Source organism: Mytilus californianus, unplaced genomic scaffold (genome assembly GCF_021869535.1).
Source record: "Mytilus californianus isolate M0D057914Y unplaced genomic scaffold, xbMytCali1.0.p SCAF_4, whole genome shotgun sequence".
NCBI lineage: Eukaryota > Metazoa > Mollusca > Bivalvia > Mytilida > Mytilidae > Mytilus > Mytilus californianus.
The window spans coordinates 97116230-97143757 of record NW_026262690.1 but is presented as its reverse complement, the minus strand read 5'-3'; the positions used below and the strand labels follow the sequence as shown (position 1 = coordinate 97143757).

The 27528-nt window shown below is 30.7% G+C and overlaps 1 protein-coding gene across 2 annotated transcripts in view; it reads left to right on the top strand.

The window, feature by feature from the left end:
- LOC127698948 (TNF receptor-associated factor 3-like) overlaps positions 1 to 27528 on the top strand; it is a 127104-nt gene that overhangs the window by 78146 nt on the left and 21430 nt on the right. For both annotated transcript variants that reach the window (XM_052202726.1, XM_052202727.1), the window contains exons 6-10: positions 5757 to 5837; positions 12437 to 12511; positions 22781 to 22900; positions 26409 to 26522; positions 27122 to 27332. In XM_052202726.1, coding sequence (XP_052058686.1) covers positions 5757 to 5837; positions 12437 to 12511; positions 22781 to 22900; positions 26409 to 26522; positions 27122 to 27332 — 601 coding nt within the window. The remainder of the gene's footprint in view (positions 1 to 5756; positions 5838 to 12436; positions 12512 to 22780; positions 22901 to 26408; positions 26523 to 27121; positions 27333 to 27528) is intronic.

Below are 27528 nucleotides of genomic sequence, written 5' to 3'. Positions count from 1 at the left end.
GAAATGCTAATCTTGATAAGAAATGTTTTAAAAATTTTGAGCCTTCGATTGGAACAAATACATGTACTGGGATTTTTTTGTATATCATTATACCTTTAAATAGGATAAAGTCAAGATTGGGAAACCAAAGGGCACAAAGATTTTTTATTTAAATTTTGAATTGGTTTAAATAATTGCATATATCATTAGAATAAAATTGATACAGGAGCAGGTAGAGTATTGAAACTGATGTAGTTTTTATGTTGGTCATTTTTATTCTTGTTAAAACACGAAATACAGAGATTATACCTGATTCAACAATTAAATTACTTGCTTTGCATCGAATCTATTATATCTGCTATGAGAAGCGGGGAAACTAGAATGTTTTTTATATACAAAAGATAATTGTTTAAAAACAGTTTTACTGTATATAATTTCAAAATATTTTTAGATACAATGTGACAGTAACTGTTCTTATTTGTTCTTTAATTTTCTAGCATGTAAACTTTTAAATTATTTGCGTTTTTCAAAGTATTAACACGTTTTCACGAATACAAACTGCATGTTTAATTACAGAATGATACCGATGTCTTTATCTGGCATATTCTTGGCCTGCGTAATTGGTATATTTGTATATTATCAATCTCTTTACAACGTCTGGATTTTATTATACACAATTAGCGTTATTAGATTAATTTTGGTAATTAACACATACAGTTTTCCTTTTAAGGTACCCCATAGTGCTAAATGATGAACCATTTCACAGTCAGGAAAATCCCTTAATTTACATACAAGTGACACATTTACCACCTATTAAGGGATAGTTGATTCATGCTCTTTCTTTATTGTATTATTAGACATTTTCAATTGTAAACATAAACATTCTGATAAAATACATGTATGTGCATACTCGTGTATTTTCAAATTATAGGATCTAGCAAAACACACGCCTTGGCTCAAGTTATATTGAAATAATTAATTTATATTCTCTTGTTTAAAATGATAAAAGATCACAAATAAGCAGAAGCTAAACTAACTTTTTTCCAAGTCCACACCAAGATTGGTAGACTTTGCTCATTGTTGAAGGCCGTACGGTGACCTATAGTTGTTAATTTCTGTGTCATTTGGCCTCTTGTGGAGAGTTGTCTCATTGGCAATCATACCACATCTTCTTTTTTATAATTAAGCTTGGGTTGAGAAAACGTACCGTGTTTATCGATTTGATCTTATTTATTCTAGTTTAGAGTTCATTCCTGAATGACATCGTTGTTTTCATATTTTGAAGTACAAAAGGTAAAGCTGCTTACAATTCAGTACAGTGTTATTATAATAGTGCATTTCTTCCTACACCTGAGATTCATGTAGTATTTGCAACTGGACGTTTACACAAATAAATTCATCAACCCATTTACTATGTGTCTATAAGATGTAAAAAACATATCAGTTTACTGTTACAATTCATCGTCTTAGTTAAAGATTCCGTTCTGATACAAGCATGTCGAATTGTAAACTCTGCTGTAAGGAAAGTTATGAACAGTTTAAAGCATCTGTGTTTTGTTATGCAAGCAAGATCTTAAAAAAAATCCCCATTACTGTTTTAAATCTTTTCCATGTTTCTGGAGTAAAACTTTGGAGATTTTCTTATTTATTCAAATAGAAAAAAAATATCATCGGTCCGACATTTAAAAAGCACCCTGCCATTTTTTAATATCATTAATTATATCTTCAATCAGTTCTGTTTTGAATCGGGAAGAACAATATCTACTTCAATTCAAACATTCGCTCGGTGAGACTCTCTGAAACCATCAATACTTCAACTTTGCTGCAAAAATTAGTATATAATATTTGGATTTATTTTTTCCGTAAATGCGAAATAATCGACACATCTTACGGCATTTACTATAGGGTCTTTCATATCTGTATTCTATGATAATTTAGGTCATATTTCTCTATTTTTTTTATATTTTATGTCCATTGTCATGATTATTTGCTATCTAATTTTTTGGGAGTAAATTATTTTTTTTTTCTTCTTTTTGCTCTAATCACAACCCTCATTTACGTTTGTTGTGCATGTGAGATATAAACTGCAGTCTCGCAAAGCTATACCTGTGTAAAGACAACTTAACAGTATCAATGTTTCATATAATAACTATGAAGTAAATAAAATGCATTTCTTTACGTACATGAATACATCCGACAAATGTTTGCAAAAATAAGCAAATATTTGTCAGCATTTACTTTGATTGTAAATGTTTTATAAACCGCGGTCTCTCAAAACTTTGCATACATCTGTAAAGATATGTTGCAAATATCAATATTTATCAAAATAACTGTGATAATGGAAAGTATTAGTAAATAAAATACATGTCTTTACATACATAAACTATATCGACAAACGTTTGCAAATATAACACAAACATTTGACAGCATTTACTTCGGCTGTAAATGTTTTATAAACCGCGGTCTCTCAAAACTTTGCATACGTCTGTAAAGATATGTAGCAAATATTGATATTTATCAAAATATTTATGATAATGAAAAGTATTAGTAAATAAAATACACTTCTTTACATACATAAACGATATCGACAAACGTTTCCAAATATAACACAAACATTTGACAGCATTTACATTGGTTGTAAATGTTTTATAAACCACGGTCTCTCAAAACTTTGCAAACGTCTGTAAAGATATGTTGCAAATATCAATATTTATCAAAATAACTATAATACTGGAAAATATAAGTAAATAAAATACATTTATTTACATGCATGAACGATATCGAGAAACATTTGCAAATATAACACAAACATTTGACAGCATTTACATTGGTTGTAAATGTTTTATAAACCGCGGTCTCTCAAAACTGCCCACACCTCTGTAAAACAGTTATGCAAATTTTAAACTTTGCATACATCTCCTATCCTGGAAAGTGCATGCAAATCTAAGGCCTATGTTTACATATCTTTGGAATATGAATAAAGCTATGGAAATAAAATAATTATCTTTAGCATATATTTGAGGACGTCCTAAATAATGCCAAAGGAATAATACATTTACATATACATTAGTAGGTCCGCAAATATATCTGGCAGAAAGGTAGTTACATTTGTCAAACATTTACATGATTGCCCAAATTGTTGTAAATCTGCCTTTTCGTGTAGTGCAACCGTGTATTTAGATTTTGGATGATGGACCATAATAGGTTAAAGTCAAATTTCAAATTTTTCAGTTCTTTGACCACATTCATTCTGTGGTAGAAACCTATGCTGTGTCAAATATTTAATCACAATTCAAATTCAGAGCTGTTCCAAGCTTGAATGAAGTGTACATACTTGCTCCAACAGTTCAGGGTTCCACCTCTGCAGTCATATCAAGCTGCTCCCCATGGACCATTTTATTAGTCCCCTATCGACGAAGTCGAAGGGGACTTTAGGTTTGCACTCCGTCTGTCCTTCTGTCAGTCCGGCAAATCAGTTTTCCACATTTTTTTTCTTCATGCTTGAAGATATTGATTTGATATTTGGTATATTGTTTTATTATGACAAGTTACAGATCAAGTTCGAATTTTGTTCCGGTCTGATGATTTTGTGCAGAGTTATGGTCCTTGGACTTAGAAAATTCACTCAAATAATCAGTTTTCTACATTTTTTTCATCATGCTTGAAGATATTGACTTGATATTTGTTATATAGTTTACACCATGACAAGTTATAGATCCAGTTAGCATTTTGTTCCAGTACAATTAATTTTTAACTGGTAGGGGACTATGTATTGCCATGCAATACTATCAGATTGCTTGTTCTGCTTTGTATCGATTTGATGAGTTAAGCCCTTTTTGTCTGAATTTTATAGTTTGTTCTTATGTTGTACTGTTACACCACTGTCCCAGGTCAGGGGGAGGGTTTGGCACCAACAATCTAATTTAACCCTGCCACATTCTGCTTGTGTCTGTACTAAGTCAGGAGCCTGTTGTTTGCTGCTGTATATCATATTTGTTTTTCGTTCATTGTTTTGTACATAGATTTTCTTGTTTGAATTGTTTTACATTTGTTATTTCTGGGTCTATAGCCGACTATGCGGTATGGATTTTTCTCATTGTTGAAGGCCATACGGTGACCTATAGTTGTAAACTTCTATGTCATTTGGTTTCTGGTTAGAGTTGTCTCATTGGCAATCATACCACATCTTCTTATTTTTATAATCATACATGTCATACCTTTTGGCAACACAGCAATCATTATGATGTTCAAAAAATGTTAATTAGCAACAGTCTATTGATTGTTGTCATAAACTGAAACTATTCGCATATAATGTAAAAATTAAATTGAAATAAATCATGTTTACATGGATATTTGTACAAATATGCTTCAAAAATACTCTGTTATACAATAAATTTTTTTATCAAAACTCTCAATTTTTAGCATGCTGCAATGTACATAACTTACTTTCCTTGAAAGTTTCTGAATTATGTGTAATTTTGTTTGCAGAACTAGTATTTATTTGTAATTGATTATCTGTCATTCAATCAAGTTTATGTTGTTTACATCTTTAACAATACAATACACTGATTTATTTGCATTCATTTTCCTATGTAGCAAAAATTATACACAGTGAAAATTTAACCTGCCCATTTTGTCATCAAATTGTGAAAAAAAAACTTGACACAAAAAACGTGATATACAGAATATGCCAATTATAGTTTTGATCTAGATTTCATGGTTTACTTATCAGTTTTGTTTTAAGAAAATTTACCAAAAAATGTTGGTCACATCAGCTTAGAAACATGTTCATTATGATGTGATCTTTTTGAAATATATGCCATGTTAGGGTTTAACTGAATATGGAAATGTGAAGTGTGAGCAGGGCACAGTGTCATATGGACACATTCTTGTTGGAAATGAGTTTGAATGATTCCCTTTAGAATTAAAGGTTAATTACACCAACATCTATTGCACTTTTTAAAGAAAATTTGATAAACAAAGTCACTAAAAAAAAAATTAAAATTTGGAGGGAGAAAGTCTCCTACCAATTTATTGAAAATAAAATAAGGACAAATTTCTACCAGGCTATGAGAAAATGATGCACTTTTTATTCCTTTTAAAAATTGTAGAAGATTTATTTAAACACTTTATCTTGATGAATGAATAATGATTCATTCATCAAGATAAAGTGTTTAAATAAATTCTTTATAAGAATTGATATTTTGCTAATTCCTGTCTCTGGTTGCTGGATTTTCTTAGCAGTGTTGAAGACCCATTGGTGGCCATGGGCTGTTTTCTGCTCTTTGGTCGGGTTGTCTCTTTGATACATTCCATTCTCAATTCTATTATAATGATTAAAGGGTTTTCTTAAGCCTGGCAAGTCATTTGGCTTCTCAGAGTAGTTATTTGTGGTATACTCAATTTTGTATAACAATGAATCTCTATACTCCACAATATAGAATGTTTGTATACTATGGATTATTTTCGTGGGTACCAATTTTTGTGGATTGAGGAAATTTGTAATTCCATGGATATTTAATTTCATGGTTTTTCTAAAAACTGCATACTGTATAAGCCCATAGAAAATTTACACTTTGTTGAACATTTAAATTCATGGTTCACCGTTTATTTTCACGAAATCCACGAAAAATTGGTATCAAATAAATAACAATGACTCCACAGTAACTGATGTGTATGGGAGCAGATAATAAAACCATTAAAATCTGCACTCACTTTTGAAAACATCCTATTTTAGATATAACTATTGACAAAAATTTGTTGCTTTTTAATTTCAGGATCATCAAGAAAAGACTTGTAGAAAAGTTATAGTACCTTGTCCATATAAATGTGACCATCAACCAGGGCCAAGGGAAGAGGTTTGTTTTGATAAAATACTAATTAGTATTAAAGTTAGAAATATATGAAAATAATGCATTCCCAGTAGACAGAATATGTGTGATGATTATAATCATAATATCTGATTGAGCATTTTGAAATATTGATATTGATTTTATATTAGTAATTTACATAAATTTTGTTACACCGCTTTTGTGTTTTTGTCAAGACAGGCAACTTATAGGTATTTAAACTATAATGTGGCTTACGTTTTTTGTTCAGGTACAGCTCAGTATTATAATATATAAGGCCCTGATTTCTTAGTGCCAGTAATGCTCTGATTACAGGATTTTTTTTTACTATTTGTTCAAAGTTTTAACTAGTCTAACTTGATGTGATTATTATAAACCATGGAATGCTAATATATTAGCTTCTAGATATCTTATCTTCAAGAACATTTTGAGGTTTAACTTTAGAATCATGCACAATGCAATTTACAGTACTGATACAATGTCCTTAGTTCAGTTTTGAGTCTATGGTCATATAAGTTTTCTATTACTTCGTAAGGAATACCCATTCCCGAATACATGCACACAAGTATGTCCATTTAATTGTTGATTTTGGTTTTATAATATAAAGGAGACAAAATATTGTACCTAAGATTAACTGTTATATTATTTTTTTTCTCTGAATAACATAGGATACCATTGCAGTATTAGCAGTGTTCATATAGGTTACAATAAAGTTAATAAACCATTAGATTTTGTGGGCCCAGCCATTTTATGAAGATAACATGGTATTCAGAATTAAGAGTATGGCTAATCCTGATTGGTCGATATGTGCACCCGTTATTTTTTATTATTAGAGACTTCGTGGACCAAAAAATACTGTCCGATTAATTTTTCTTTAATTCAAGCAAGGTTTCATTAAAAAAAAATCAACTTTCTAAAGTCTGTATCTCGAAAAAGACTATCATTGTCGCCTATGGGGAAATTAATTGTTTATTGCAATCTATATATGCCCATGTAAACCAGATTACTTGTTCAATAAATGTTTAGTGACCAAAATTGGTATCAACTCATCACTAGTTGTATTTTATCAAATCCTATTTCAGAATTTAGTGTTGATAGCAGATATTTGATATTCTGGGTTGTATATACATGATATATATTATAGTAGTACCGGTAGTATCCCATTAAAAGTTGCTTTAGATGTCGATTCATGATTGATGGTTAATTATAATAATAATAATAAATACTTTATTTAAAGAGGGTAAAATCAGTTAGTACAATACTAATCTCCCCTGATTTACAGATTTAATTGTTGCTAACAAAGCTTTTTTGTGTCAATGAAAGGTATATTTCAAGTTTCATGAACTGGTTACTTTTTATCAATAACTCTCTGATACAGTGATCTAACAAAAGTAGGACATGTTACTACATGTATCAGTAAAGATTAGAATGGGGCCATATAGGTTTACCCTTGTCCGTCATTCCGTCATTCCACAACAAACCATTATACGGACTTTTTTTTCTAAACGCCTTCAGATATTGGGCTGATTTTTGGTATGTGAGTTAACCATGATGAGTGACAGGTCAAGTTTAAGTTTCGTTCTGCTCTGCTAATTTTTGCCAAAATTACGGGCTTTGGACTTTGATAAATTGTTGAAAATCACAGTTATACAATTTTTTTTCTAAACACCTTCAGATATTGGGTTGATTTTTGGTATGTGAGTTAACCATCATGTGTTACAGATCAAGTTTAAGTTTCGTTCTGCTCGGCTGATTTTTGCTGTAATTACAGGTTTTGGACTTTGAAAATTGTTGAAAATCACAGTTATACATACTTTTTTTCTATACGCCTTCAGATTTTGTGCTGATTTTTGTGTGTCTACCATGATGAGTTACAGATCAAGTTTATGTTTCGTTCCGATTTGCTGATTTTAATGTCGTTTCAACACATCTTCAGTACATCCACTTCCTGTTTGCTGATAGTTTGAAATTTAACTACTCATTGATCAAGGAAATTTTTCATCAAACTAGTATTGGTCTTGAGAGCTGGATACAATCCATGCATGTTTGTGTCCACATGTGTTGTTGAAATTGCAGATTTTTCAACTTTTTGAGACAGGGCCATTTGTGTCGTTCCGACACATCTATTTCTATTATAGTTTAAGTCATTGAGATAATAGACATGCAAAAGAGCAATGTTTAACTTTTTTTTTTTATTTTCCGTGCATTTTCATTTGTTAATTGAACTTTGTCATAACTGTTGTTAAACGATTTGGTGTGTTAAAATTTTTATATTAGAATCAATAACACTATCTACACTCCACATGTGTTTACATTTTCTTTCATCACTGTTTTTCCCTTGCACTTGTGCTGTGCAGTTGCTTGAGTACTAACGAGAGGTCTTGTGGTTAAGGTCATTGCCTACTGAAAAGCTATCGGGAATTAGAGTAAGGGAATACAGTAATTCAATAGCAGTACAGTTCTGTAGATTTTGAGAAGATAAAGGATTTTCTTTGAAGTCCATGTACACATGTTTTATAGTAAAACTCAGCCATTCAAGTATTTAAAACATGTTCACCTTCTTTTTTAAATTTGAAAAATAATATAACTTTAAAAGTTTTCTGTTAAATATGTCTTTAATATGTTGCCTTATGCATTTGTATTAAGCTTATTTGCAGTATATATAAATGCATTTTTGGATCAAGTGAAGAACATGGAATCAACACTATATTGTAACCAAAACCAGAATTCATACACTTTTCCCAAATTCCCACATTTGTTATTTTTAATGCTAGAAATGTATGCATCGTTTAAGTTTTTGAATAAATAACTACCATTTGTAGTTTTCATTTTTGATTAAGGGTTTGCATTAAGGTTTATATCTCAGAAGATAAGGATATTTCATAGTATTGTCATCTTGTAAGTACAAAACTTAGTTCAAAATCTGTCAATAAGTGAATTTGGGAAAGTATTGCATTTATTTATTTTTTATAAAAACTACTGTGGATTCTTTTATTTTCGTAGGTACCAATTTTGTGGATTGAGGGAAAAATTGATTTTTGTGAATACTTGATTTCGTGGTTGTGCCAAAGTCTGTACACAAGGCTTTAAAATTTGTCTGAAATTTGTATTTCCTTGAACATTAAAATTCGTGGTTCACCTTTACCCACGAAATTCACAAAAATTGGTATCCCACATAAAATTATGAATCCACAGTATTACATTTTATCATTCACCAGTTCTTCGCTTCATCTTGCATTATTAGTAACATAAATGTTAGTTAGTGATTTGTTTCAACTTACTGTGTGCTATATGTTAGTTCTATAACATAACATATTTAAAGTTAATGTTATCCTCTGAATGAATGTTATTTCTAGCAGGTCCAGGATGGTATGTACAAACTGTATTGTTTAACAGCTTTGTGTTATATATATACCCAAAATAGCAATCTTAGTTAATATGAGAAAGTGGCTGTTTCTTCTTACTGCACTTAATGAACAGTTCTTTTTTATGCAATTAGATAAAAAAAAACAGAGGAACACTTTTAGTGTTTTAACCGGATTTTTAAAGTAAAAATCAATTATTGATTTGGGGATGTACGGCGGGCGGGCGGCTGTCTAACAGTGTCTGTTCATTTACATGAAAACGCTTTGAAGAATTTTTTTCAAATTTAGATATGTTGTTTCCTGTGACTAAATGAAGGTCAAGTTCAATTTTCACGATTTTAGCTTTTCTTGTTGTTCATATTAGAAAATTTTATAAAATTTTGTTGCTTTTTCGTGTCAAATTGACCATGCTGTCAATTTTGTAAATTTTGGATTTTTCTCTTTTAGAAAAAAAAGCATATTATTTCAACTTCTTTGTTATAAATGATTGAAAAAAAAACATATCTAAGAATTTTGAAAAAGAAAAAATTGATATGGTTTGTACATATTTTTGGTTAACTCATTTCTTTGAAACCTCACCTATTTTCTCAACATTTTGGCTGAGGACACTTACCAGATTGGTTATAAGATTTGAAAATTTTATTACTCAAAAACTACTTATTGTAAGTACACAATTTTTCACAGAGTTTAGTTTGACTATAATATTTTTTATATTCATTGATATTTTCCACTTGTATCACATGTTTCGGAAATAATTCTCGAACAAGTCTTCAACGAGACTGAAACCTCAGACAAATACATCCTTAAGATAAATGCTTGTAATATGTATTATTTTTTTAAGTTGATACATGCTTATCTCAGAAGTTTGACCAGTAAAAATATGAGTGATGCAACAGAATCTTTGTGTATCATTATGAACTGGTTATTTCTTTTCATGTGATTCATTTTTTTAGCTTTATTGACCCAATGTTAGCCATTGATATTGCCAATCACTTAGCATATTTTTTTTTAGAACTCTTCTCTGAAACCATTGAACCAATTTTAATCAAACTTGGGTCTGAATGATTTTTATTGGATTTAGTATAAATAAACCTGGCCGCCATGCATTTCTGTTATTCAAGATTTTTTCTATCTTGTAACTGTAAATATATAAAAGGATCAGAGAAATGAGATCTACAACTGTGACAACATGACTGTAATACTTCAATTCTTTTTAATACCACATGCTATTTTTTAAACAGATTGTCCCATCTGTCATTTCTTTTCCGTATGCTAAATCAAATACTTTGTATCAGATTGCAACCTTTATTTGATATATGATATAATGAGAGACAGATTCCTATTGATTTTGTAGTCACCATGTTAAAGTTAAAGGTCATAGTAAAAATAGACAGCAACTTGTGCAGAAAAGTGGTTTCCGGATTCTTAATCAATTTCTATATGTGGGTTTGCAACCTTAGTTGTGCATTGAGCACAGCATTCTATACATTCTATCCATGAACATTTCAAGAAATTTATCAGTGAAATAAATACTCAGATATTCAAGTTACAAATTATGTGAATGTGTACAATCATACTTGTCAAGGAAATTACATAATTTGTGCATGAATCTTGTATATGTTCTTAAAATATCAATGATGACATTGTTAAAGCAATATTTGAAATTAGAGTTATCTTCCTTTGTTCATTATTGTAGTTGAACCAACTCTATAGTATAGCCTTTCAATAATTAATACAATGTGATGTCTAATTTTATGTTCGAACTGCAAAATGAATGCAATCTTTACCCTTCAGTGCTGACAAGCACTTTGAGTTTTAGAAACGTCTGGTTTAAATATTGTCACAATCTTGCTTAGTGTATAAAAGATTGTGGCCATAGTTGCTAATGGTTAAAAGTTGTGAAGTTTTGACAGTTGAACAATTCATACTCCTGGGAGCTTCTTGGTCTCATTGTTTTAAGATTTTATGTTAACCTAACATGACAATCTTCATTTCTACAGCAGCATTACTAATAATGTTTTCCAATGTACAGCATTATGCATGCATGTTTGTTTTGTAGAAGTAGTGTTTGAAAATCAATTTATATATTGATAATTATAATTTTGTTATATTTGGATATTTTTTTATTTTCTTTTCTTTTTAGGTCAAAATTGATCTATAGTTTTATTTATCCTGCATTGCTGTGAACTGTTAAAAACAGATGTATATATGATTTAGTTTTTAGATCATTCATGCCCATGTTAGAAAACATTTTTACAAAGACTTCTCTTTTTAAGAATCTCTTTGTTAAACAATTTAAAGATTGCAGTTTACTGATAGAATCAAACATCAGAACAGCCAGAATTTGAAGCCCCTGTAAGTGACCTTAAGAAAAAAGGGCATTTGATTGATTGATTGGTTGTTGGTGTTTAATGCCATATTCATCACTATTGGCTATCTGTTTTTATTGGTGGAGGAAGTCTGAGTGCCTGGAGAGAACCACAACATTCAGTAGGAAATCTGAAATCCTAGTCAGTTAAGATTGGAATTGAATGCACTTGCCATGTGTGGAGTTTGAACTCAAAACTTAAGTGTTGACAACCTAGTGATACAGTGAACAACTTGACCACTTGGCCACTGAGGCCCCAAAGTGAATATGAAATTTGTAAATATAATGAATAAAAGAAGATGTGAGGTATTCTTCTTTAGGGTCCAAAATTAACTTGGTGTCCTTTGTGGTGCAGATCTAACTGTGTATTTAGATTTTTTTATTTTGGGGCCTGTTTTCAAATCGGTCCACATTATCAAGTGTTGACAACCTAGTGATACAGTGAACAACTTGACCACTCGGCCACCGAGGCCCTTAAGTGAATATGAAATTTGTAAATATAATGAATAAAAGAAGATGTGAGGTATTCTTTAATGAGACAGCAACACAAAAAATAACTAAAGAGACCAAGAGGTCAACATAAGGTGTGTATGTTTGTGAAAGTTGCCAATTATATTATAGTTTCTTTCTTTATAGTCATATTCCAGTTCAACTTTGATAGCATTTTTGATATCTTTATTCTCAGGTAAAGTTATTCAAAATGTTTTTTTCACAATCACTTCATTGTATAAACAGTTTGAATTACAGACTTTAGAAACAGTTTAATCTAACTTTTAGAATTAAGATGTGGTTGAACCAGACTTCTAGAAGACAAATCACATCAGTTTCAGTTATATAAGTATTTTGTGTTTTTAAAATTCTTATTTTATTTATAGATAGAAATTCATATGCAGACATGCCAGTTAAGACCACAAGAGTGTAAATTCAAATCTATGGGATGTCAATTTGTGGTATGTATGGGATTTTGTTAAATATGAGTAGATACGTCTTAGAAAATAGCATTGTCCATACATTCACGTGTTGTACAAAAACTGTGAATGTTTTGATAAAACTTTATGAAACTAATGTGGAATATTTGAATTGGACAAAGATATCTACCTGTCAGATTTAGTAATTTTTTATACAACCGCAAAATTTTTGCGTTCGTATTATGCTATGGCTATGTCTGCGTCGTCATCCGAAGACATTTGTCGTCTGAAGACTTTATGGTTTGCAGAAATTTTAGCACAAGGTTCCATAGCACAATAGGTAGGTTGGGATTGATTTTTATACGACTGCAAAATTTTTTGCATTTGTATTATGTTATGGCGATGTCTGCATCAGCGTCCAAAGACATTTTGGGGTTATTGTCGTAGTTGTTTAGGAATTAGGGGCCAAAACAAGCATTATTTTTGTTTCAGGACAATAACTTGTGTATAAGTGTATGGATCTCTATGAAATTTTACCACAAAAAGAAGATTGGATTAACCCAAACTGTTTTGGATTTAATTGCTGAAAAGGGTCCAAAAAACTTGAGTATAAGTCTATGGATTGCTATCAAATTGTACCACAAGGTTCCATACCATAAAAGGAAGGTTGGGATTGATTTTGGGGGAAATTACCATAATCATTTAGGAAAAAGGGGCCAAAAACAATACTTTTGTAATACTTTGTATAAATTGCTTATTTCTTGACCAATTTCAATGGGGTTTACTTCTAAGTCTTGAATATTTGGGGTTCTTTAATATGCCAAATCTAACCGTGTATTTAGATTTTTTTTTATTTTGGAGCCTGTTTTCAAATTGGTCCAAAGGGTCCAAAATTAACTTTGTTTGATTTCATCAAAAATTGAATTATTGGTGTTCTTTGTTGTGCAGATCTAACTGTGTATTTAGATTTTTTTATTTTGGGGCCTGTTTTCAAATCGGTCCACATTAAGGTCCAAAGGGTCCAAAGTTAAACTTTGTTTGATATAAAAAAAAAACTGAATTCTTGGGGTTCTTTGATATGCTGAATCTAACAGTGTATTCAGATTTTTGATTTTGGGACCCGTTTTCAAATTGGTCTACATTGAAGTCCAAAGGGTCAAAAATTAAAATAAAATTGAGAATGGAAATGGAAATGGAGAATGTGTCAAAGAGACAACAACCCAACCAAAATGAAGAAAACAGCCTAAGGCCACCAATGGGTCTTCAACACAGCGAGAAAAAGTCTGAAACATATAAATGAACTAAAATTAAGATAGCATACAAGACTGACAAAGGCCAGAGGCTCGTGACTTGGGACAGGCGCAAAAATGTGGCAGGGTTAAACATGTTTTGTGAGATCTCAACCCTCTCCCTTTTCCTCTAGCCAATGTAGAATAAACAAACACACAGCAATACGCACGGTAAAACTCAGTTTAAATGAAGTCTTGAGTCTGATGTCAGAATAGGTAACAGAAGAAACTAAGCAAAATGACAATGAAACATAATTTAACAAAGGACTGCTAGCAGTTACTGACATGCCAGCTCCAGACCTCAATTAAACTGATTGAAAGATTATGTCTTCATCATATGAAAATCAAGCACAATCCCTCCGGTTGGGGGTTTAGTATCATACCATCATAAAAGAGAAGAACATAACCTGTATCATGCCAACAACTGGTTTTAGAATAAATGTGTTTATGTCCAATGCAAAGACCCTAGTGAATCAATATTAATTCTAAAACATGCCATCTTTAATGACCTGACAACAGTATCGTAACTATATCCCTTCTGAATATGTCTGTTTAAAGGTTTGGTTAGCTTTTGGGGTGAATGACGACATTTTTGTGCTTTGTACTGAATATTACCATAAAAGATTGGATGTGAAATACCTGAACGTATAAGATGTCTGCATGTTGATTTATATTTATGAATGATGTCCTTGTACCGAAGATAAAATTTAGTAAATGTTTTGACTAGTTTGTGATATCGAAAACCCTGGTGTAATAATTTTTCAGTAATACAGAGATTTCTTTCATTAAAATCAAATACGTTGTTACATACACGAGCGAAGATGGTGCCAAGGGAATATCACCATCTAAAAATTTATAATTAACAATAGGAAATGAAAAATCATCTCTTTTATCGTAAATTTTGGTATTAAGCTTCCTGTTAAAGATATAGATATCAAGATCCAGGAAAGGGCAGTGTTCATTGTTAGTATTAGCTTTATTTAAAGTCAGTTCAGCAGGATAGATCTCTTTAGTGTACATACTGAAGTCGTCATAATTGAGAGCCAATATATCATCCAAATATCTAAAAGTATCAGATGTTGTTTCGATGTGTCTTTGCTGATTTTAGTCTTAAATTGTAACTCATAACAATACATAAGACAGTTCCGAAATAAGTAGTGCACAGTTAGTCCCCATTGGAATTCTGATAACTTGATGATATACGGAATCTCCATAGCGAACAAAAATGTTATCTAGTAAAAATTCAAGTGCAGTTATCGTATCAAAGCAGGTCCAATTGACATAGTTCTTTTGTTTGTTGTTACTAAAAAATGACCTAAAAGAGTTTGAACATATATATTCGCATTCTGACTTTTTAAATGTCCATTTAATTAGGTGTGTAATTTTTTTCTTAATGAGATTATGATGCAAAGTGGTATATAGGGTAGAAAAATCAAAACTTGGAACAGATTCGAAATCACCAATATAAGCATGCAATTTATCAAGTACTTCCAATGAATTTTTGACACTCCAAAAGTAATTAATTCCACTATTTTCAAAGGCCTTATTTGAACAATTTATTACCAGGTTTTTGATTGTACCAAGTGTACTAGTAAGTAGAATAGACAGTTTAGTAGTGGAACAATGACTTGAAGACGAAATAAATCTATATTTGTAAGGTGTATTGTGCAGCTTCAGAAGCCATTACATTGTTGGAACTTTCATTGTATTTGTTTCTGCTTGTAAAGAGGTAGCTAAAAGTTTATGTTTGTTACAGACGTCATTTTCCGAAAAATGGAGTCAGTTGGAATGTTGGTGAATTCGTGATTTCCTTTTGCAGAACCTCCATGTAAAATTTACGTCAAACAATAAGGATATTATTGGCAGCCTTATCAGCCGGGACAAAAACAAATTCCTTGGCGAGTTCTTTTAGCTTATGTTTGATAAGAGAAATAGGGCTATTATGGTTGTTGTTAGGAGTAACGATATTAGGTCCTTTACTGAGGAATGATTTCAACTCTCGGTCATAAACGATGTTATGGTCTCCTGTTATAACATGGGAACTGGGGCCATAAATGTATTCGAAATTACTGCAATTTCATGACGTAGGTGTATTGTCACTGATATTAACATCTTTACACACTTCACTATAATTAAACACATATTTCCGGGTAGATTTTTTGCATAACGAAAAAGAGGAGCTCAGTATTATCAAAATAGCCAGGAATTTGTTCTTTAACATTGAGGTCCAAAGGGTCCAAAATTAAAACTTAGTTTGATTTCATCAAAAATTAAATTGTTGGGGTTCTTTGTTATGCTGATTCTAACCATTTATTTAGATTTTTTATATTGGACCACAAAAGGTAAAAGTCCAATTTCAAATTTTTAAGTTCTTAGACCACATTCATTCTGTGTCAGAAACTATGCTATGTTAAATTATAATCAGAATTCTAATTCAAAGCTGTATTGCACAATGAGTAGAAATTATAAGTACAGTAATAGTTAAAAATAGATATAACATCAAATCAAGAATAAATATAGTTTGAAACTTCTCTTCATTATTAAATATTTTGAATATAATTAAAGGTAACATATTTTAAAGATTAAAGCTAAACCCTTCAGAATGAAAGTTTCATATCTTCTCTCATTTATAAAATGGTTAAGTAGGGCTGTAAATCTGTCATCTCATTCTGATCAAGGATTTGTATACTTACTATACAAATCCTTGTTCTGATAAAGGGACAGATAATATTACTTAAGGATGTATTCTTCTGACGTTTCAGTCTCGTTGAAATCTCGTTCTGGAATTATTTCCAAAACATGTGATACAAGTGGAAAATATCAATGAATTTTAAAAATGTTATAATTAAACTTAACTCTGTGAAAAAATTGTGTATTTACAATGAGTAGTTTTTGAGTAATCAATTTTTCAAATTTTACAACCAATCAAGTCAGTCTTTTTAGCCCAAATTTTGAGAAAAAAGGTGAGGAGTACAAAAATGATTTTACCAGAATCATGTACATCCCATATCATATTTTTCTTTTCAAATTTTTTTTTTTGTATTTTTCCAATCATTTATAACAAAAAAGTTGAAATAATATGCATTTTGTTCTTAAAACTGAGAAAAATCACAAATTTACAAAATTGACAGCATGGTAAATTTGACACAAAAAAGCATCAAAATATGATAAAACTTTCTTATATTGACACCTACCTATAGTTTTTATACGACCGCAAAAAAATTTTGAGGTCGTATATTGGTATGACGTTGGCGTCGTCGTCGTCGTCGTCGTCGTCGTCGTCCGAATACACAATGGTTTTCGCACTCTAACTTTAGTTTAAGTGAATGGATCTCTATGAAATTTTACCATAAGGTTCAATACCACAATAGGAAGGTGGGGATTGATTTTAGGGGTTATGGTACCTACAGTTATGGAATTAGGGGCCAAAAAGGGGCCGAAAATAAGCATTTTTGTAACTTCCAGACATAACTTGTGTGTTAGCATATGGATCTCTTTGACATTGTACCACAAGATTCCATATCACAAAGGGTCAATGCTGGGATTGATTTTGGGGTTAATTGCCTCAAAATTTTAGGAATAAGGGGCCAAAAGGGGGCAAAAAACAAGCATTTTTCTAGTTTCATGACAATAACTTGTGTGTAAGTGTATGGATCTTTCTGAAATTTTACTACAAGGTTTCATTTCACAAAGGGAAAGCTGGAATTGAGTGTTGTGGTAATTGCCCAAAACGTTTAGTAATAAGGGGCCTAAAAAGGGGTTTAAAATAAGCATTTTTTAGTTTCTAGACAATAACTTGTGTTCAAGTGTATGGATCTCTCTAAAATTGTATTACAAGGTACCATACCACAAAGGCAAGGCTGTTATTGAGCTTGGTTTGGGGGGAAAGGGGGGTGGGGGTGATGAATCATAAGGGGGGCGGGGGTCAAAAAAGGGGTAATTTTTTTGTTTCCTTTTTTTTTTGTTTAAAATTTACATTTTAAGTTAGTTATTTTTTATCACGAAGAGAAAGTAGGAATTGAGTTTTGGGGTTAATTGCTCAAACATTTATGAATAAGGGGCCAAATATTGGTCGAAAATAAGGATTTTTTTAGTTTGCAACAAAAACTTGTGTTCAAGTGTATGGATCTCTGTGAAATTGTATTGCAATGTACCATACCACAAATTGAAGGTTGTGATTGAGGTGGGGGATGATGAATCAAAAGGGGGTTGAAAAAATGTGTGGGGGTAGGATTTTTTTTTTTTCCTTTTTTTTTCTTTAAAATTTTCCATTTAAAGATGGTTTTTTCAGATTTATATATGAAAGAAAATAATAATGATACGGTTATATATCATGAGGAACTGAAATTTAAAATTATGTATATTGGAAATTTAGGTTACATTGGAAAGTAATAATTGGCTTTGGGGGGGGGGGGGGGGTGGGTGGTGGTGGTTATGGCTCTAATGTTTAAGGAATAAGGGGAAAAAAGGTTAAAAAACAAGGGTTTCCATTTTAATAGACAAATAATTGAGTAAAGAACATTATTTAAAAGCAGTGTAAGGTTGGTAATTCAAACTCATTTAAATATCTCATCTACACTGCTTTTAAATTATGTAAATTGGAAATTTGCCAATAACTTTATTGTTAATAAATGCATTGGAAATTTGCCAACAATTTTAGTGTAATAAACTTCATTGGAAATTTGCCAATATAAAATTTTGCTGATGAAGGTTTTTTGTTTACCTTTAGCCTTGACTATGAAGTCATTTTCTATTTTTATAGCCTTATGATGTAGTTGAATTATTTAATACTTTTATGATGTGTTTAAATGGGGTTTTATCATGTTTATGGTTGCAAATTTATTGTTTTAGTATAATAAACTCCATTTAAAATTTGCCAATAAAAAAAATTTTTGTTTATTTTTAGCTATGATTATGATGTCATTTTCTATTTTACTTTTATGGTTGCAAAGAAATTTATATTTTTAGATATTACTGTTAAATGATGCTGATTAAGGTTTTTGCTATGTTTAGCCATGACTATGATGTCATTTTCTATTTTAATATCTGTTATGATGTATTTAAATGGGCTTTTATGGTTACAAAGGAATTTTATTTTTAGATATTACTTTAAATGTTGCTGATTAAGGATTTTTGTTTATTTTTAGCCATGACTATGATGTCATTTTCTATTTTAATACCTTTATGATGTAATTTCCATTTTTAGATATTACTGTTAAATGATGCTGATTAAGGGTTTTTTGCTATGTTTAGCCATGACTATGATGTCATTTTCTATTTTAATATCTTTATGATGTATTTAAATGGGCTTTTATGGTTACAAAGGAATTTTATTTTTAGATATTACTTTAAATGTTGCTGATTAAGGATTTTTGTTTATTTTTAGCCATGACTATGATGTCACTTTCTATTTTAATACCTTTATGATGTATTTAAATGGGCTCCCATGTATTTAGATTTTTGATTATTTATACATGTTACCAAATTGGTCCACATTGAACAAAAACGGTCCATATTTCAACTTTATTACATTACATCAAACATTGAATTCTACATATTCTTTGATATATTGAAATTAACAAACAATTTAGTTTATGGATATTCCACCATAATAGGTAAATTAAATTTTTTCCAGTTCTTACACCACATTCATCCTGTGTCAGAAACCTATGCTGTGTCAAATATTTAATGACAATCCAAAGTCATAGCTGTATCAAGCTTGAATTTTGTGTCCATACTTGCCCCAACTGTTCAGGGTTCGACCTCTGCGGTCGTATCAAGCTGCGCCCCAGCGAAGCATTTTATTTTTAGTTAAATTTATTCAAATTGGTCCATTTCATCTTTATTGAAAGTATGTAAAAAAGTTTAATTGTGGAACTGTGATTTTTTTCACGATAATAGCCCAAAAATAGGTAAAAATTGATGAAAAACGGGAAAATCATCAAAATTGGGTACTTTCAAATGGCCGTAGCGAAAAAAAGTAGTGCATCACCATAAGACTTTTTCTTCACCAATTATTTTTTTACAGTCATATAAACCCAAAAATCAGGTTAAGAAAAAAAGTTTAATTCTAGAAATTTTTGGCTCCTCAGAGGTGTACATCCTTAACAAACAGATGTTTAAAAACAAAAAACTGAGTTTGTAAAGATGATTGTGTCCAGTTTCTGGTATTACCACTCAAGGACAGGAACAATGAAGTTAATTGAAATTTTGTTTATTTTAATATTTTTAACTAATTATGAAAATTAAATATTAAAATGAATGAAGGAAAATTTGTGATATATTTATTTCCTACACACTAGCTAATGTGCGTATTTGTTTGATTATTTTGTAATTCTTTGTTATATTTTAATGTACTTCATGAGGGCCTCAGGGAAAATTAGTTTTAAAGCTAACTGTGTAACCCTCTTTAATTAAAGAATTATGATTACATGTATTATATTATTAGAGGAGGGACGACACTTTGCACACGAAATTTGTTGAATCAATTAAAAAAACAAGTAATATACAGAAGGGCTGATTAAACAATATACATATACTTTGTACATGCATAATAAACAAATTTGTTAGTTATTTCTTGGGAATAATATTAGTTATCTTTGTGTAATCAGGGGAGTACAGAATTTTACACCATTGTTGAAAATTCATACACCCTGAGGCGCATGTAAAAAACTATTTTTTCATCATGGTTATTCATAAGACAAAATTTTCATTTTGTTTTCAAAATAATTAAAATACATATGAGTTTGTATGCCTAAAATAACATATGTAGTTACGGATTCGACAAATATTTTTGATATTTTAATTACTGGAATTCATATTTTAGCGACTTATTATGAAGCAATGGCTGGAGACTTAAGAAGATTTAGAATGTTCGAATAGTGTTCTTGAATTGGCATAAATTTGAATAATTTTCAAGTTCTGACATTTGTAAAATTAACAAAAATCTGTGCCTCGTGATTTCGCAGAGATCGAATATAAATTCCCGCCATTACAATGCATTTCTTTATTGATCAAATTTACTTTAAAAGGTTAAAAAAATAATGAAAATATTTTATATAACGTGATCTTCTATCATTGATTAATCTTTTTATTTCAAAACTTTCTATATTTTCTGCGAGTGCAAGAGAGTGTATTTGATATTAAAACATGAACAAATCGATCTTTTACCAGATTCAAAATTGCTGAGGGACGCTAAAATCGTACCACGTGACCTAAACAAATTTGCACACAGCACCTAAGACTGTCGCCCCTCCTCTGTATTATTATTATTATTAATATTTTAAAAGAAATTGAATTTTTTATTTTTCTTCCTTTAAAAACTACCGGTACACACAATTTGTATAACATATTTACATTTGTAATTAACTAAATATTCACATTTATGAATATGGATAAGTGTTGTGTATTCACTATTAATTCATGCATGCAGCAATTACCACCTATTATCAAGAAAAACATGTGGTATTCATTAACCAACACACTTATAAATGGAGTGACAAATTTATTTGAAAGTTTTGTGTTTTCTAAGTGGCTGATAAGCTGATTTTCAATTCATCATCAATTTGATGTGATTTCTTGTTGATAAATGTAGGACTGTATTAATGAGGAATGATATATTGGAAATTGTTTTTTTTTTCATTTTTTTTTGTAAACTTTTTGAAGAACTTCATGGTAGATTTGTTTGTTATTTTGTATAAATCAATTTTCAGAATGCTACAAATATATATTTTTTTTATGAAGCAAACCCCTTTAAAAACTTAGCTCATATTGTCCATTAATAAATAAATTATTTAAATTCTTGGTGTACTTGGATATGCTGAATCTGTCCAAATTGGGGTCCAGAATTAAACTTTGTTTAATTTCAACAAAAATTGAACATATAGGGTTCTTTGATATGCTGACTCTAACCTTGTATTTAGATTTTTTATTTTGGGGCCTGTTATCAAATTGGTCCACACTGAGGTCCAAAGGGTCCAAAATTAAACTTTGTTTGATTTCATAAAAAATTTAAATTTTGGGGTTTCTATGATATGCTGAAAATAACCGTGTATTTAGATTTTGGATATTGGACAATAATAGGTAAAATACCAATTTAAAAATTTTCAGTTCTTTGACCACATTTATTCTGTGTCTGAAACCTATGATGTGTCAAATATTTAATCACAATCCAAATTCAGAGCTGTATCAAGTTTGAATGTAGTGTCCATACTTGCCCCAACTGTCCATGGTTCGATCTCTGCGGTCGTATCAAGCTGTGTCTTGCGGAGCATTTTATTTGCATATAGCACACTATCTCAAGTATGCTTGGATTGATTTATTTACTCAAAAATTTATGCTGTTGATGGGATTGATAAAATGAAAGTTTCCTTTTGCTTTTGATAATTCACCATTTTGTCGTTCTAGAGTTTTTGAACTTTAACTGTCAGATTTGAGTAAATTTTTCACATTATACTCTAGTATAAGTATGTTTTGATCAATTAACTTGAAACTTTACACAATTGTTCGAATAGGTAAAATACATGTATTGGTAAAGTATGCATGTTAAAAATGCCTTTATCAGATACAGCAATATTTCGACTGAAATATTTCAAATATACCATATATAGCATTTTGTTTGTTGATTAGTAATTTTGTTCCTAATAATCTCTAAAATCGTTGATTCACCATCACCTACATTTTATCCCAAAGTTGCTGTGGTTAAGTTTTCATTTAATTGCAGATTTATGCAACTACCAGTAAAAGAGGGAGCCATTTCATTATCAGGCTCTAAATGAATATTAAAAAAATTGTAGATATTGTGGGTGTAGGTAAACCACGAATTTAAATGTTCAATGAAGTACACATTTTTTAAAGGCTTGTGTACAGACTTTGGCAAAACCACAAATTTAAAAAATATTAACAAAAATTCAAGTTTTCTTAATCCATCAAAATTTGCATTGAATCCACTGTAATAACATAAAAAAAAGAAGAAAAATGTTTATAATCTAAATGTAAAACCTGTTTCCTTTATATACTACAGGGATCAGAAAGGGACATGCAAAAACACAATAAGGATGCTGCAGATGAACATTTACAGATGATAACAATGTATACAGCTAGTATGGATCTACAGAGTATGGAGATGAGGCGAGAACTTCAGGTACATGGTAATTTTAACAACTTAAAATAAAACAAGAAAGACAAAAGGAATTTTCTGTCACATTAGTGATGTCATTTCTTTTCCAGAATTTTTCAGGCAGTTTCATCATTAAATTATTTGCAATAATTTATGATTTAATGAAGAAAATTTCATTCTTTAAACTTTTATGATCACTCATCATTTTTGTCTCGCCTTTACGGAGTCAGAAAGCGAGACATAGGTATGCTGTTGGCGACGTCAACGACAATGGCGGTGGCGTCAACAATGTATTAGTTTGTGATTAGGTCTAGTTCATGGTGAACCACTAGTGGTAGGTCAGTGATATTTGGTATGCAGTTGTATTAGCATTGGCACATCTCATTACCATGGAGGTTATTTGGCCCTGCCCCCTAAGTCATGGTCTATTGACTTTGAAACTTTTCATAGTTTACATGTATTAGTTTGTGATTAGGTCAATTTATGGGGAACCACTAGTGGTAGGTCAATGCTATTTGGTATGCAGTTGTATAAGCATTGGCATATCTCATTTCCATGGAGATTATTTGGCTCAGCCTGCTTAGTCATGGTCTATAGACTTTGAAAATTTTGCTAAGTTAACATGTATAAGTTTGTGATTAGGTCAGTTTAAGATGAACTGCTAATGTTAAGTCAATGATATTTGGTATGCAAATTTATTAGCATTTGCAAGTATCGTTTCCATGGAGATTCAGGAAAATGCATAGTGAATGGGTCATTTCTTCGTAATTATTATGTGATTTGCTAAAAAGAAGTTGTTTTATATTAGTAGTTATATTACATTATTGCTATGAGAAATTTGCAATATTTTAGCCTGATTAAAAAGAACACATTAAATTTAAGCCTCCGTGAACCTACACCTTTGTAATCTGTACCTGTTCCAGTTTACCGACTATGTATAGGCTAAATTACTGCTTCTTAAAATTTTATGAAAAGTGTATGTGTCAATATAAAAATAAGGAGATGATGTATGATTGCCATTGAGACAACTATCCACCAAAGTTCAAATAAAGTGAATGTAAGCAATTATATGCAACTGTACGGCTTCAACAATGAGAAAAACCCATACCGTAGAGTTGGCTAGAAATAGCCTCGACACAAAAAATATGAAACAATTCAATTGAGAAAACTAACCGCCTAATTTATAACAAAACAATTAATGAAAAACAAATATGACAGGTATGAACCAACGACAACCACTGAACTACAGGCGCCTGACTTTGGACAGGCACATAAAGAATGTGGAGGGGTTTAACATGTTTAGGAGCGCTCAACCCTCCCCTAACCTGAGACAGTGGTGTAACAGCACAACATAAGAACAAACTATAAAAATCGGTTGAAAAAGGCTTAACTCATCAGATCGATACAAAGCAGAAAACTTCAAACATAAACATAAACACAGACTGTACGTGGCAGGGTATTTATCCATCCCTCATCCCTAACAACAAAAAAGACAAGTCTTTATAGCTCACCTTTCCAGAGGAAACGTGAGCTTTTGCCATCACTTGGCGTTTGTCATCGTCCGTCCGATGTAAACTATTTCAAACATCTTCTCCTCTCAAACTACTGAACCAATTCCAACCAAACTTAAGCTTAATGATCCTTAGGGTATCTAGAATAAAGTATGTGTTTTATTTTCTGTTTCGTCAAAAAACATGGCCATAATGGCTAAGAATAGAACATAGGTGTAAAATGCAGTTTTTGGCTTATATCTCAAAAACTAAAGCATTTAGAGCAAATCTGACATGGGCTAAAAATGTTCTTTAGGTCAAGTTCTATCAGCCCTGAAATTTTCAGATGAATTTAACAATCCATTGTTGGGTTGCTGCCACTAAATTGGTAATTTTAAGGAAATTTTGGTTTTTGGTTATTATCTTGAATATTATTATAGATAAAGATAAACTGTAAACAGCAAAAATGTTCAGCAAAGTAAGATCTACAAATAAATTTAATGACCAAAATTGTCAATTGACCCCTTAAGGAGTTATTGCCCTTTAAGGTCAATTTTACTCAATTTGTTTATCATGTTTTCTAGCTTTAAAAAATCTTCTTCTCTGAAACTACTGAACCAAATTAAACCAAACTTAATCTGAATGATTCTTAGTTTATCTAGAATAAAGTTTGTATTTTATTTTCTGTTTCCTCAGAAAACATGGCCACCATGGCTAAAAATAGAACATAGGGTAAAATGCAGTTTTTGACTTGTATCTCAAAAACTAAAACATTTAGAGCAAATCAGACAAGAAGTTAAAGTATTTATGAGGTCAAGGTCTACCTGCTCTGAATTGATGATTTTAAGGAAATTTTGCAGTTTTCGGTTATTATCTTGAATATTATTAAAGATAAACTGTAAACAGCAAAAATGTTCTGCAAAGTAAGATCTACAAATAAGTTTTTATATGACCAAAATAGTCAATTGACCCCTTAAAGAGTTATTGTCTTTAAAGACAATTTTACACAATTTGTTCATCTAGTTTGCTTACTTTAAAAAATCTTCTCCTTTGAAACTGCTGAATCAATTTCAGCCAAACTTGGGCTGAATGAGTTTCAGAGTATCTAGTATAAATTGTGTATTTAATTCCTTGTACGTCAAGAAACATAGCCACTATGGCTAAAATGGAACATAGGGGTAAAATGCATTTTTTTTGCATTTGAAGAAAATATGACAGATACAAAGAACATTTAAAAGGCATTTTAAAGCCACTCATTAATATACATTGTATATTGAAAAGCAAAAACAATCATTGATGAAAGATTTAAGCAAAAAATTACAGGTGAGCGATTCAGGCTCTTGATAGCCTCTTGTTTGTAATAAGTGTTTATTGATGACTTACTGATTGAGTTTGCATTTCCTTCCAGTTGACTGGCTTTTTGAGGATTATAAGTTTAAATATTAATTCTGGTGATGAACATTGTCCTAATACAGTTCTAGCTCTAAAATATTTTTCTTGAAAATATATTTGTAACATCTTTCAATACCCAATCATATTTCTCTATTTCCCATTCTACAAATATATAATGATTTTGTCAAACTCCATGTTCTGCTAAAAACTATTTGGATAAAATAAATATGATAGAATAGATAATGTAGATTTTGTGAAAGTTCAGTACAACTTCTTAGTAAGAGGTTTTTAATTGGAGGTGTTGCAACACTTTTGTAGAAATATGTATGTCCATGTTTTCTTTGGGAAACTTCAGAATTTTTCAGATTAGAAATAAAAAATTAGTAGCATCATAAAGGCATTATGTAAGTCAGATTCAGTTGTATGGTGTATAAAATACAGTCAAATCAGCTATTAATGTCACCTCTATTAAGCAAATACCTGTCTTGTGACTCTTGCCCAATCACTCACTTCTTCACCCATTGTAGAAGAATTATGTATTTTGAACCTCAATTCAGAAAAGATTTATCTGCTCCCAAGTGGGACCTTTATATATAGAATTGTCAAAGAATGATTGGACTACTATCAGTAATATCTATCCGATTTCATAGGACATATCAGCTGAAAGAGATACTTTCCAGCATATTATGGAAAGTATACAAAGAGACAGTTCTATGTTGAAAGATCTGGTGGAGAGTATAAAAGTTGGACAGAAAGAACTAAAGGTGGTGATTACTGGAAATTATCAAGTTTATTATTAGAGAGAAAAGCAAAATGAATGTTAAAGTCTGTAAATGTTCTGTCCAAGCTATTGGTGTTATTAATCTGCCATTCTCTTCATCACACATTCTGACTTAAAACACTGTTTTTAATTTAGTAATATTTTGAGATTAAGATTCAAAAGATGTAAGAATTACCCATATGAAAGTAAGAAAGAAACAGGTATGTACAGTACATATATATAAGGAAACCTCTTGTTTGGAATTTAGTGATATTTTGATAAAGATAAAAAAGAGATAACAAAAACCCATAAAACAATATTGAAAGCAAGTATGTATAAACAGTATAAGGAAAAACTTGGGTTATATAGTTTCTAGATATACCTGTACAAGTGTTACATAAGTATACATACATCTTGTGCACAGAAATATGAATATAATTTACAGGAAAGGGTGTTGTGTTAAAGTATGTAAATGTTGAACCAGCAAAAACATGATTGAAGACTTCAATCATCAATTGATACCTGTTGAAACACACAAAATAAAGGATTTCATACAAATATGCAATTCCTGTCATTTAAGTATATATACATATATGTGAACAGTTAAAAATTGTTGAAAAGACAGAAAGAATAATTCACCTAGAGAAAAAAGTAGATGACTCAGCAAAGAAGGAAGTAGTAGATAAACTTGGAAGAGATGTACAGTCAGTGAAGGATAGACAAAGCTCATTGGCAGAAAGAGTTAATCAGATAGAAAGAAGTGGATTTACTGGTGGAGGTACTGGTAGTCAACAAAATTTACAGGAGACTACAGGTAAGACATTAAGTTTTGGTCTCCTATCATTACTTATAATGTAATAAGTGGTATGGATGAGCAGCTGGAGTAGGACAGTCTTTTAAGCTTGGAAATATATGACAAGATCAAGAAATTAAGATGAAATATATCATAAGGTTGCTGAACAAATCCTAAATAATTTAAACTAATAAATTTTTATAGTTTTCACAAAATT